This window comes from Cricetulus griseus, chromosome 3, assembly GCF_003668045.3.
Source record: "Cricetulus griseus strain 17A/GY chromosome 3, alternate assembly CriGri-PICRH-1.0, whole genome shotgun sequence".
NCBI classification, from domain to species: domain Eukaryota; kingdom Metazoa; phylum Chordata; class Mammalia; order Rodentia; family Cricetidae; genus Cricetulus; species Cricetulus griseus.
Window position 1 is genome coordinate 219,210,417 of NC_048596.1, and position 14,389 is coordinate 219,224,805.

The 14,389-nt window shown below is 39.0% G+C and overlaps 1 protein-coding gene across 2 annotated transcripts in view; it reads left to right on the forward strand.

The window, feature by feature from the left end:
• Window positions 1-14,389, forward strand: part of Cubn (cubilin) — a 209,786-nt gene that overhangs the window by 149,125 nt on the left and 46,272 nt on the right. For both annotated transcript variants that reach the window (XM_027405242.2, XM_035442818.1), the window contains exons 47-51: window positions 512-652; window positions 1,533-1,714; window positions 9,171-9,342; window positions 10,403-10,609; window positions 13,029-13,178. In XM_027405242.2, coding sequence (XP_027261043.1) covers window positions 512-652; window positions 1,533-1,714; window positions 9,171-9,342; window positions 10,403-10,609; window positions 13,029-13,178 — 852 coding nt within the window. The remainder of the gene's footprint in view (window positions 1-511; window positions 653-1,532; window positions 1,715-9,170; window positions 9,343-10,402; window positions 10,610-13,028; window positions 13,179-14,389) is intronic.

A 14,389-nucleotide genomic window follows, 5' to 3' on the forward strand; every position in this document is an offset into this window, starting at 1 on the left:
AATGCAGATTCATGGGCCCTGTGCAAGACCAGCAGTTCTTTTCCATGATTCTAACAGATTACAATGGATACTCATTAACACTATAGCTATCCTATAGTCATCTTGGAGAGCACACTGAAAGAACCTTGTACTGGGACGCCATCCTCCTCCTGTGGAGACCCCAATGTGCCACACGTGGTTAATGGAAGAGTCTCCTGAAGTATAACGAGAGGGAAGGACAGTACATATCATATAGCAGTATAAGAGGCACTTGGATTATTTCTTTAACCATGTAAACCAGCCTTCCTCATTAGGCTGAGATAGACTTACCTTAATTGGCTCTACTCTTTATACATCTGCGTATATTTGAATATATTGCTTTTTGTTCATGATTTTCATAACAGTTGTTGCCATTTCTTCACAGACAAAAGATTATCTTAAGTTTTCTGTGTCCATGCAAAATAATTTAAGTAAACATTGACAGAAATAAATCACCTGAGAATGTACATAATTAATTATCTGCCTCTTGCAGGAAATCTTTTGGGCAGATATTGTGGAAACTCCATTCCTGGCAGTATCGAAACTTCTAGCAATGTTGCTTTAGTCAGGTTTGTTACAGATGGCTCTGTCACTGCCTCAGGATTTAGGCTGCAGTTTAAGTCCAGCAGAGAAGGTGAGTTCAATGACTTATTAGAAAAAATACTGATCTCCTAGAGGATAGGCACTGTGCTAGGCACTGATATCATAATAATTTGAAAAAGAAAATGTGGGCTGGAGAGATGGCTCAGAGGTTAAGAGCACTGACTGCTCTTCCAGAGGTCCTGAGTTCAATTCCCAGCAACCACATGATGGCTCACAACCATCTGTTATGAGATCTGGTGCCCTCTTCTGGTGTGCAGATATACATGGAAGCAGAATGTTGTATTCATAATAAATAAAATAAAATCTTTGAAAAAAAAGAAAAAGAAAATGTGATTCTAACTTCTCGACTCTTATGAGGAGTTGAAAGCCAGATGTTAATAAACAGCCACCAATTAATGAAAACTTGCCGCAGGAATAAATGCTGCAAAGGAAAATAACTTATATCATGAGAGATTCAGAGAGGAGACATGGCTTCTCTATAAAACCCATCTTGAGAAACTGGTGCATTGTAAAGTCCTAGAGCTATCAAGAACTCACATTCCTAAATGCCCTGATGAACTCAGGTGAAATAAAGGTCCCACAGAAAAACAGAATAATGACTTTAGCTTTCCTAAGTTTGCTATATTTATTGTGTTTTTTTTTCATATACCATGGGCTCTGATAACAATTTAAGTGCTGCCAGTGGACTGTTTTCCATGGAAGCAAATGTTAACTATTAACAGAGACAAGAACTGAATACAGATGTAAATACAAGTCAAGAAATGAATACAGATGAACATTCTCATACATGTGGAGACAAAAAAAAATGTGGCCAGTAATTTTGTCTCGATGGGTCATTAAGAACTAATTTTTAAAAGCATCTCTTGTGAAAAGAGATACTCTGATTTATTTTTTTTCTTTCTGTCTTTCAGTGTGTGGTGGGGATTTACGTGGCACAACTGGAACATTTACTTCTCCCCACTACCCAAACCCAAACCTGCATGCCTGGATCTGCGAGTGGACAATTACTGTACCAGAAAACAGGAGGATTATCTTAACCTTTACCAACTTGAGGCTGAGCAACCATCCATCCTGCAACAATGAGCACCTCATAGTAAGTGTTCTCTGCAGGCTGGGCACTGTGCTTCATTGTGTCTGGAGTATATTCACTGAAAGTGGTAATATGAAAACTCAATCAAGCTATTACCACCTATGTAAGTACATTTCAGACAAAATTCTGGGTAGTTGAAATAGAACAAAATCACCACATACTGCTTTCAGAGACTCTCATCCATCACTGAGTGCACAAAGGTTAAATGGTGGTTAAGTTTTCAGAGCAAACCATCATTGCAATATGACAAAAGAGAATAAGTAAATCACCGCTAAGCACATAGGCAAACCATCAGTCTCAGCACAAGCATGGATGAGGTTTAAGTAGATGAGTGGTCCTACATAATCTCATTCTCTGCCAGAGGTATTGAGAGACCCTAGGTAGAAAGCCTTCGGTGTAGCCAACTTCAGGTGTGAGGAGCATACCCTCAGCATTCTTAGCTACCCTCAGCTGAAGAAAGCAAATGAGACCCATGAGTATGAATAACAAATATGTTGTTGACTGGGAAGTGTGTGTTGATTGTGTGTGTGTGTGTGTGTGTGTGTGTCAACATATATGTATGTACAACATATATGCATACAAATATGTACTTATCAATGTAGCTATGTGTAGATTAATAGACTACCAAGTGGAATTAATGTTAGTATACTTCTTTACCCATCCTGCTCCCTTCTTTAGTCTTTTTTGTTTTGTTTTGTTTTCAAGACAGGGTGTCGATGTGTAACCCTGAATGTCCCAGAATTTGCTCTGTAGACCAGACTAGCCTCAAAGTCAGAGATCTACCTGCTTCTTCTTCCTGAGTGCTGACATTAAAGGCATGTGCCACCATGCCTAGCCTCCTAAGTCTTTCTTAGTAAATAATATTTCCAATGGCTCAAGGAAACAATCCTGATGCTTATTTTGGAGTTACAATACCTACAGCCATCTATACACGAGAGCCATTGCCTTAAAAAGTATCCAGCTCTAACATCTGTCTACCCACTGCTACTGCATCATTCTTCACTTGGACTGTTCCATCCGTTCCAGCTGGTCTGTTTCTTCTAGCCTTGTCTTCCCACATTCTCAGCACAGCAACCAGAATAATGGTTTCCCATCTAAACAGAATCGTGTTGAAGATAGGAGTATATACTAGTTTAGAACTTTGCCTGGCATGCGTAAAATCCTGGGTTCAATCCTAAGCAATGGAAAAACAATGCTTCATTGTATCATGTCACTTTCTCTTTGAAAAATTCACAAGATCTCCTGAGCAAATTGGGAGGCGGGGAAGGGAACTAGGAGAATGAGAAGGGGAGAAAAGGAGGGGTGAGGAAGACATGATAGGGCAGGGAGGTTGAGTTGAGGGAAGAGCAGAAGAGAGAAGATAAGAGATACTATAATAGAGGGAGACATTATAGGTTTAAAGAGAAATCAGGTACTAGGGAAATGTCTGGAGAGCTACAAAGATAACACCAACTAACAACAGAGGAGAGGCTACCTTAAATGCCCTCTCCTGATAATGAGATTGATGACTAATTTATATGACATCGGATAGCCTTCATCCAACAGCTGGTGGAAGTAGAAGCAGACACCCACAGCTAAACCTTGAACTGAACTGGAATCCATTTGCAGAGAAGGAGGACTGATGAGCAAAGGGGTCCACACCAGGCTGGTGAAATCCACAGAAACAGCTGACCTGAACAAGGGAGAGCTCTTGGTCCCCAGACTGATACCTGGGAAACCAGCATGGGACTGATCCAGGCCCCTTGAATGTGGGTGTTAGTGAGGAGACCTTAGAAATCTATGGGACCTCTTGTAGTGGACCAGTACTTATCCCTAGCATAGGAATGAACTTTGGGAGCCCATTTCACATGTAGGGATACTCCCTGAGCCTAGACACAAGGGGGTTGGCCTAGGCCCTATCCCAAAGAATAAGACAGACTTTGAGGACCCCCATGGGAGGCCTCACCCTCTCTTGGGAGCATATAGGGTATGGGATAGGTAGGGTGTTAGTTGGGGGGGGGCAGGGAAGGTGGGGAGGGAAAGTGACCTGGGATTGACATTTTTTTTTTTTTTTTTTGTTTTTCAAGACAGGGTTTCTCTGTGTAGCTTTGGAGCCTATCCTGGCACTCACTCTGGAGACCAGGCTGGCCTCGAACTCACAGAGATCCGCCTGCCTCTGCCTCCCGAGTGTTGGGATTAAAGGCGTGTGCCACCAACGCCCGGCAAATGATTTTTTTTTGTTGTTTTGTTTTGTTTTTTTGGTAACCTGGGATTGACATGTAAAATAATTTTCTTTCTAATTAAATTTTTAAAAAAGGAAAAAAATCCTCCAATGATCTTTCATCTCATTCAGATGAATCCCAAACCCTAACAAGGCCCACCCAGTCAAACAGTACCTGCTGGTTCTCTGTCTTCTATCCCTCTACCTTACCTGCCCCCATGTCCTATGACCCAGCTGTCCTAGCTTCTCTTCTGTCCCTTGATTATGCTAACAGGCTCCAACATCAGGCCTTAACGGTCAATTATGGCCTCTATCTAGATTGTTCATTCCAATATGGCTGCTTGGTTATCTTTTTCACTTCCTTTGAATCTCTGTTCTAGTGACTGATCCACACCACCTCACTAAGACCCTGCATGAAGCAAACCCCACCTTTCCCTGGCCATAGCATTCCATGCCAGCTCTGAGGGCCAGAACTCAGTTTCCTTCAGTGAAATGCCCAGTGGCTTCTATACTGCTGGAGATAAAGGTTTAACGAATGAGTTGTAGAAATAACTTTGTTGGCCTTAAAAAATCAAAAAGCACTTTTATTTTCAGTTTGTTTGCTGCTGAATAGTAAATCCCAAAGATAAAGCCTCCCAAGACATCTCCTCATCACTCTCTATTACCCTAAAATTGCCTCAGTGCACCTTCGGATTATTGTCTCAGTTCTAATAGCTAAAGTGCTGGAATGTTTTTCCTAGGTACTCAGCATGGAACCAGTATGTTTTTCATATATTTGAGAGCCAGGAAGCCCTGGGTTACATTTTTGTTTTCTCTTTCATTTTTTTCCTTGTTTTTCTCAGTTTTTCTTTGTTTGTTTGTTTGTTTTTTGAGACAAGATGTCAAGTAACCCAGGCTGGCTTAGAGCTCAGTATGTACCAGAGGATGACCTTGAATTTCTCATTCTCCAGATCCACGTCCAGATTGCCACAATTCCTGGAACGCACCACACATTTGCTTATATGGTGCTGGGGATTGAACCCAGGTCCTGTGCATTCTAAGCAACTGAATTACATGCTCACCACAGGATTGTTAATTTTTAAATTACATTTTATTTGTATCTTTATTGTGTATTTATGTTTATAGATGGGCACATGCTACATTACTCGTGTGAAGGTTAAGGCTTGGTGGTAGACACCTTAATACTCAGCCATTTTGTGGCCCAAAGTTGCTAGTTATAAAGAAATAGTTTTCCTATTATTGCATGGGTATATAAACAAAGAAGGAGTACTATACTTTTATGCATTAGATGCCTTTCTGGCTGCTGTATAATTTTATGTAGTTTTAACAAAGCAATATAAATTCCCTTGAATATTAATTTAAAATGTTTTCTGATTAAACATAATGGCAGCTTAGTGAACAGTATCTTAAAAGCTTAAAAAACAAAAAATACCTAATTTTTATATTCTACATACCTATCACTAAAATTTTCATGAATGTGCTAACAGGATTTCTTTTTGCCCTTTGAAATTATGTCTGTGATTTAAACCATGTTGAATTGAATGATTATTAGGAATTATACCACCATAGATTGTACATGACCTATAGGAAAGATAAAATGAGTCACAGTTTTAGAACTCAAATAACAAAATAAAATTGATACTAGTGGTCACAAATTGCAAAACTGTGATTTCTCCACTTCTAATCATTGAAGCCAGATGCATCTACTCTCCAAAGTTCTAGCTATTTCTTGTAGCATTTATGCCATTTTATCCAGCCAAACTTCCTATTCTGTACCTCTTCAGTTCGTCTTGGGTGTTGTGGTCACCCTCTGTATTAGCCCCAATTTGCTGTGCCAATTGTGGGGGGCTGTTTTCAGGGCTACAGTGGGAACCAACCACCTTGCCCCTGGTTCATACCTGAAAGGGAAGTGTGGATTGATAAAGACAGAGACACAGGATAGAGTCAGGAGGGCAATTCAGTGAATACTGAATGCCCAGAGTTTATTCTTCACCATTCTTAAATAACTTAACCAAAAAGGAGAACATTGTATCATGTATAGGAACAAACAGACTTTCTTCCTCAATTCTCCAAGGATTCAGTAACCACACCTTAGATTCAATTTCTCATTATCTGGCCTTGAGGGGCAAGAGTAACCACACCTCATACCAAATCTGTTGTTATTTAAATAAGACACCCAAGGCCAAGATCAGACATCCTACTGTAGCTACACCTTAGACAGTTAGGTCTTATGACTTACTAAGGACATTTTTGAACTCTCTGACCTTGAGCCACTATGAAGCAGAGCCATCTTTATGGGCCCTGACAGGGTATCACCTACCCACATCCTACTAGAGAAACTGAGGAACTAGCTCCCTCCCATGAGATGTGCACAAAGGGAACCCACAGTTCCCATATTGTGCCAACTTTCCTACAAAATACACATGTCATAGCTTCCACAGTTGTGGCCCTTTGCTTATGGAAACTGCATTCAAGTAAAGCCAGGCAATATGCTGTGACCACATTTCCTTTTGCTTTTTCAAATAGCAGTAACGTTTTATGGATGTTAGTCACTAATTGTTCTACACATCTACCACAAAGGCATACATGTCTATTTTTAACACCAGTATCCTTCTGCAAATTCTTGTCCATCTGCAGCAATCCTGATGGGAGCTATTGTTTTGGGATTTCCCTGTACCATCATGTTTGTAGCCTCTTCATTCCCTTCTGGACCTGGCCACCTGGCTTCATGATGCTGTACATTTCCTTTCTTAGTCAGTTTCCTGTTTTGTGTGTGTGCGTATGTGTGTGAGAGAGACATATGCTATTGTAACTCCCTAAAGACATGAATGTAGATGATAACTTTTGAGAACTTATATAAGTCCTGCTGTGCCATAACCATTTAAATGCACACATTAAACTATTATAGAATCATAATTCAAAGTTTCATATTACTGCTATTAAGTTTCATATTGTTTCCTTCAGGTTCCATCTCTATTTGTATTGGTCTCTGCGTTTCATATTATATGTTTCCCCAGAGCCCTGGTTGGTCATCATTCATATTTAAGAAAAAGTGTGCAAAAGCTGATGGGCAGTTCTGCACACATACTTGAACCTGGTAACCGGACTTTGTGGAAGTGACTAATTACAGACCTTGTCCAGTAATTAGCAATCTGCAAATATCACCGCTTCAGATCTTTTCTCATTTCTGTAGGAGGATGTCCAAATTCCATTTCTGTAAAATATGTTTATGTGTGCTGTTTACTTTCCCCCTTTATACCAAGCAAGTGTTTGAATTGCTTTTGCCCACTCTCTGTGTACTTGAATGGTTATCCAAAAAGAAGGAAAGAAAACCTAAGATCTGCAAGTGGCATGGAGGCTTAAAGCATACTGTTGTTTGTTGAACACCACACCCAGCTGGACTGAACTTGAAAGTCCTCCAAAGCCAGCAACCAATCTGATGACTCAGAAGGAGGAAATGAAAGGCTGCGCCACTCAGTGTGTGGGGTCATGAGACAAAATGTCCAATTTTGTTCCTGCTCATAGCAGCTCATATCTTGGCTTGACTGTCATGTGCCTGCTCCTCCCTTATGTCTTCTGAGGCTTGTGTTTCTAACCATAAAAATGTTAGAGGGCAAGACAGGAGCTCACACTCTGGTTGCTTCTAACTGGAGAAAGAAGTCCATAGACTGGTGATTGCACATGTTCTAGTCATTCCAGTACTATGCTGGGTCAGATATGTAAGGAGGCAGCAAAGGCCATTGATCATTGCCTACAGCATGCCCCATCAGCCTTGTACTTGGTTATAATTTCTTTCGATTCTGAGAACTCATTACCCGTTCTTGTTCACAGCAGCATGAAATATGAATTGTCTTTTGTTGCTTTGCTTTGTGGTTTGATATTGGAATTTTAATACAAATGCAAATATTCCTAGTTCTTGGAATTCCTGCAAACCACAAATCTCTGTATTCTACTGTCTGCATTTGGAAAATGGAGTCCTAGTCCGTGCCTGAAAAGAAGAGGCAGGGTGATGATCAGATAATATGATCTGAGTAGGCAATCAGCAGAGTCTGGCTTTGTATCTGCACAAGAAATGATGGAAAGCTTTCCTCTGGTCCTTTAGCTGGAAGGCATTTTAAACCAGAAACCCCCAAAAAGCTAAGTTCAGTCATTAATTACATTAACAGGTAAAGCTTGCATCCCTTGGAGTAGAACATGTCCTACTTCCTCAAAGCTTTTAGGCTGATATTTCCGATTGTAAGCCATTCAAATCCTTTTAAAGATTAGGAATATCAATTACCGAGTAAATTGCTATCTATTTCTTTAGAAATGGTTCTGAGCACTGAAAAGCGTTCACAAGGCTTTGTGCAGAAACGGTCACACTTTACCAGTTGTAACGAAAACTATTGATTGTATTTTGATACCAGTAAAAATACAGTTTTTAAAAGTCAAATGAGTAAGGACACACCAATTAGTTGTTATAATTGTATTATAATCTCAAAAATAAAAACTAAAAAAAAAGTTAAGTCAAGTGACTAAGAATGTAGCTTTGAACCCATAAAGTATCAAGAAAAAGCCATTATATTTACACAAAGATAGATTTATTTTTTTAAATTGCTTTTTAGGGGGCTCAGTGGTTAAGAACATGTACTACTTACTATTGCCGAGGACTGGAGTTCAGTTCCCAGCACACACTTCGAGCAATCACAGCTGCCTGTATCTCCAACTCCAGTCAAATCCAATGGCCCTGGCCTCCTGGCTTCTACAAACACCTGTACTCACATGCACAAAGCCACACCCAGATATGAACAAGTACACCTAATTAACAACAATACAGAAAAATCATTTAAAAGTACTTCTCAAGGTATTTAGAGTGGATGAATGATTATACATTTGAAATCATCTAAGGCTAACTTTCAGTTTAAGTGTGTTAAAGCTTCCAAGGCACAATTAACAAAACTGCATGTCAGAAAACTCTGTGAACTATAAATAAGGCACATTTACTTCACACATAGAGCAGGGTCTCCACTTGCCAAGTGCAGAGTAGCCTCTTATCCATGACCCATGGCAGAAGGACGTTTATAAATCTTTCATTTTCTTAACATGACCCTAAAGCCAAAAAAATATGCTTGGGGCAGCTCAGCGACTTATAGTCCTGGCGTAGGACTATTTCTATGCTGTTGACTACCATCTCTTTAGAAGGATGTGAGTCTGGGCTGAGATGGTCATTTCCTGAGGGATACTGCAGCAGAACTACAAGTCAAACTATTTTTCTAACAGGTATTCAATGGCATTAGAAGTAACTCACCGCAACTACAGAAACTGTGCAGTCGTGTGAATGTAACCAGTGAGTTCAGATCTACTGGAAACACAATGAAGGTCTTATTTTTCACCGATGGATCCCGGCCATATGGAGGCTTCAGTGCCTCCTATACCTCCAGTGAAGATGCAGGTGATGTAGGATGCTGCAAACTCACTTCCGTCAGTCAGACTCACTCAGTGCCCCCCCCATCCCCCGCAAAGGCTGCCCCAAACAGCCAAGCCTTCTGCTTTCTCTGCAGTGGTCAAAGTATACCTGGGATCTTCAACACAAGAGCAACATTTTTGAGTGAACAGAAAATCTGCCTTGTGGGGTGTTTCAGAAAAAAAAAAAATGCAGTTTCAGAAAAAAAGTTTTTTGGATTTTTTTACAACAAAATTTTATTAGATTACTTTGTAGCATGATTCTATATAATGCCACTGCTAGGACTGAATCTGAACCCACAGACTCCGATTCATTATTTTATATTCAAGAAAACACCTACTCCCTAGGTAACAGTACCACAGTGTAATTAATTCCACAGATAATTGAATACATGTTATTGTTTTTTGTTCACCTACTTACATGTGTATATTCAGTGAAAATAATAAGCCAGGCTGCATTTAGCATAGATTATCCCAAAATTAAGCAACATGTGGCCTGGATTATAACCATCCTCTGCCTTTTAGATAATGGTCTGGTGCCATTATCTAAGGGTTTGATATTTTAGGAAGATTGAAAGTAAATACATCTTTAAAAAATTGTTTATTTTATTGGTTTAGGAGACATCCGTTACCATATAAGAAAGAGTGGGTTTGTTGGCACTCTAGTGTTATATTATTTATTTGATGCAAATAATTATTGGATCAAATAGAAAATTGTTCATCAAAAGCCACTATCACCTACCAGTGGTTTATGCATTTTTCTAAATTAAATATTGAATGAATAATATGTCTAAACTTGGAGAAATTGATACACAACCAAACCACAGCCATCTTCTCCATTCCAGAAGCAAAATAAAGGAAATTTGTTTTGTATATCTTTCCTTCATGAAGCCATAGGCATTTTTCCTACAGTTTGTATGTCCTTTGTCTGTAAGCCTGAGTACATCTAGAAAAGCAAACCCACTATTTATTATTTCATTCATTGTGCCTTGATTGTTGAAATTGTCTGTTACAGCATGGATCTTATTACTCTCTCTGTATTGCTTTAGTGTGTGGTGGATCTCTTCCAAGTATCTCTGGGAGAAACTTCACTTCTCCCGGCTATAATGGAATCCGTGACTATGCAAAGAACCTAGACTGTGAATGGACTCTCAGTAATCCAAATCGGGAAAATTCATCCATTGTTATCCATTTTGTAACATTTTCTCTTGAACGTCATCAAGACTGTGCATTGGATGTCCTTGAGTTTCGAGTGGGTGAGTTCAATCAAAGAATGTGTTTTCTCATTTATCTGCATATTCTTATTCCTGGAGACAACAGCAGAAGTCAAATGGCTACTATCTCAGTACACAAGCTACAAAGGAGCTTTGTCAATGCAAAGCTGAAATCCTGTGTTCCCAGATAGGAAATGTGACCTAAGAACTGTGAGTGAAGTGGAGCCTTAGCAAGGAGTTTCTATCTCAGGTTTCCTGTATGGGAGGCTCACCCAAGTGGGTTCCAGCTAGTCCCTGTCCTATCACTGTACCCCACTAGTCCTCAGAAACTAAACTTGGTGTGATCAGACACTAGCAGTCATTTCCTGAACTTGCAGGATTCATAAGGAGGTTGTTTGCTTGTTTATTTATTTATTTATTTATTTATTTATTTACTTGGCCTTAGAAGTTTAGAAACCTCCCACATTGTACCAGTGTGGAGCAGCACATGGGAGCTGTTTGGGGAATTATCCTCAAAGTCATTGCCCATTTTTTTTTTTCATGATAGTAAAGGATGAAGGTATATTTGATGAACCATACTTCTCTTAAGAATTTTTTAAAACCTTGTGTTCATAGACAGTTGATGATTCCAGTTCCTTCTTAGAGTTGAAGCATAGATGATATAATGATTGTTCCTCCATTGTCACACTGACGCATGCTTCCTAGTAAGAAAATAAGTAGACAGAGGAGGAAAATAGTATTATAGCGTTCTGTACTTTCAAATGTTGATTGTGTTCTCCTTAATACCCAATGCTAAAGAAAAGAAAACTGAAAGTAGACAACTATAATAATCAGTGGTATTTCTATATACAATATATATAATATAGGCATGTATTATATAGTATAGTATATATTATTATAGTCATTGTGTTATTTTGACACTTTTTATTTTAGGGGAGAAAGTTATTCCACAAAGGTCTCTCATAAACCTTTGGGTGGTAGACAAATAGGGGAAATTACGGAGAATAGTAATAATCTTAGTGTGGCTACACAAATGATACTAACAGCAATAAGAATCAGCTGTGTGGGGATGGGGAAGAATGGTTGGGGGTGAGGGGAGGGAGAGGGAGAAGGGACTTGAAATAAGCTTGTTCCCTAACTAGAACTAATAAATAATTTTTTTAAAAAAAGAATCAGCTGTGTTGGGCTGGAGAGATGGCTCAGAGGTTAAGAGCACCGACTGCTCTTCCAGAGGTCCTGAGTTCAATTCCCAGCAACCACATGGTGGCTTACAACCATCCATTATGAGACCAAATGCCCTCTTCTGGTGTGCAGATATATATGGAAGCAGAATGTTGTATACATAATAAATAAGTAAAATCTTAAAAAAAAAGAATCAGCTGTGTCTATGCAGAAAATAATGATAGAGTAGTGTGGTATCGTCAGGATGAGTAGCATATAAAATAAAATTTAAGAAATCAGATGGATTACACAATGCATTCCATCTCTACACTTTTAAAGATAATTTCTATGCAGCCTTAAATGAAACAATGTAGTGCTGAGATGCATCACAGCAACCCTGCACTGAGGCCAACATTGAGAAGACCTGGCAGTCACTGATGGCCTCCTTTGAGAACATGGAAAGCAGGGCTTTTATGAAGGGCTTTGATATAATCTTGGGTCACAGACCAGGGATTCTTGCAGGATAATCATCCCCACTCTCTGAGGCCCATGGGTATAAACATGGAAGTGGCTGTTTGAGAATGCTTTCTGTGAAACGCTGTTAAACACTACCTCTACCTGTTGTTAGGCCATTCATAGAATAAAGCAGGACAGCTGCATAATATTCAATTTCAGTCAGTGAAACTCGATCTTCTCTTCATGCTCCTGATTTCCAGACAGTAGACATACTCTATTTTTCATTGATTTATAAGGTCAGTGGTGTCCATCTGACAGAATAAATAGGGAGCAGATAAGTGTGCACTCTCCAGGTACTCTGTAAATGTTAATCAAATTTCTGGGAAAAGCAATCTTCATGAAACTTGTTCAACTCAACCCTGACAGTTCTTGGCCCGAGTGCTGAATATTCTGTTCATTTCAGATGATCAGATGCAGTGAAGAATCTTGAAGAGTTTGGGCAATCATCACCTTTCTCCTAAGAGTATATTTGTTATCACCCTTCCTCCCTTCCAAAGCACACAGCTAAAAGGGGTATTGAGTTGATTGCATTTCTGTTTAGAAAAGTGAAAGCTGTTTTGAAGACATAGATTGGCACCAATAGCAAAGGCATCTCTACACCCAAACAGTGTGTCAGAGAACTCTTTGTGTGTAATTGACAAAGATTCTTTTGTAATGTCTGCTACTTTACCAGGATGGAAATATATCAAGGAGTGCTTTTTGTTTTTATTATTTGTTCTTATTAATTAAAGATATTTGTCTGAAACCCTGTAAATAACATCAGTTGGCATAATATTTTGACCAGGTGATGCTGACGGGCCCCTGATAGAGAAGTTTTGCAGCCTGTCAGCACCAGCAGTACCCTTGGTTATCCCCTACTCCCAGGTGTGGATACACTTTGTCACCAACGAGCGTGAAGAACATATTGGATTCAATATAGAATACTCCTTTACTGGTAAGCCTGAAAGATATCACACATAGTTTTATAGATTTATGTCTTACTATAGAATAGTTTCATTGATAATTTCTGTAAAATATTTCAGGTTAAATTTTTAACCAGCTGTTACTGATACCAAGAAAAGAGTTTTATGGATATATAAATATAAATATATATATATGTATATGTATATATATATATATATATATATATATATATATATATATATATTTGCCTTTATTCCAGGGACCCTACTATAGTCTTACAGTTTTACAACTTTGATCCCTATGTTTCTCTGTGTAGACAATTTTGTCTTCTTTAAACTACAGTCTTTTTGTTTTGTTTTATATTGTTTGACTTGGTCCCTAAGCTTGGTCTCCAATTTACATTGACATATTTTTCTCTTTTAAACCATTCTTACATTTTAGGATACATCCTACATGGTCACAGTTTATGTTTTATTCAGATTACTGCATATTTCTAATAATTTTGTTAGGCCTGCATATGTGACATTCAGTGTTTATATATAGAAATTCAATCCAAGGTCAGTAACAGAACTGCTTGTCTTGGTTACCAGAACTTGTTCTTTTTTTGTTTGTTTTTCTGCCTCCTTTCACTAACATGGCAATCCTTTCAGATTTGTGACAATGTTTCCTTTTGTGAAAGTCTAAAGTCATACTTCCTTCTCCTGCGTTGTCTCCAAAACCTTAATTCCCAGCCTAAGTCCATGTCTTCTTCAGAACCCTCTCGGTCTGCCACACTTTGCATTTGCCATTGCTCCTCTGTGTTTGAGTGTATTTCTTGTGGACAGATTTTAGAATCCCACTTCTCTTTCTATTGAGTTTGACTGTGAAGCAACATACATCTTGCTATAGTCTTACATACTGTTCTTCGTATTATAACCAAATGCAGGCAGATTTTCCTTTGGGCCACCAGCTCATAAAATCACACAGAGACATTATTAATTATGAAAGCTTGGCCTTAGCTTAGTCTTGTCCCATTAGCTCTTAAATTAACCCATATCTCTTTTTTTGTAGTTTTTTCTCCATTTTTTAAATTTAAATTAGAAACAGGATTGTTTTACTTGTCAATCCCAGTTCCCTCTCCCTCCCTTCCTCCGCTGTGCCCCACTAACACCCTACCTACCCCATCCCCTTTCTGCTCCCCATGGGGGAACCTTCAGAGTTTGTCATATCCTTTGGGATAGGGCCTAGGCCCTCCCCCGTGTG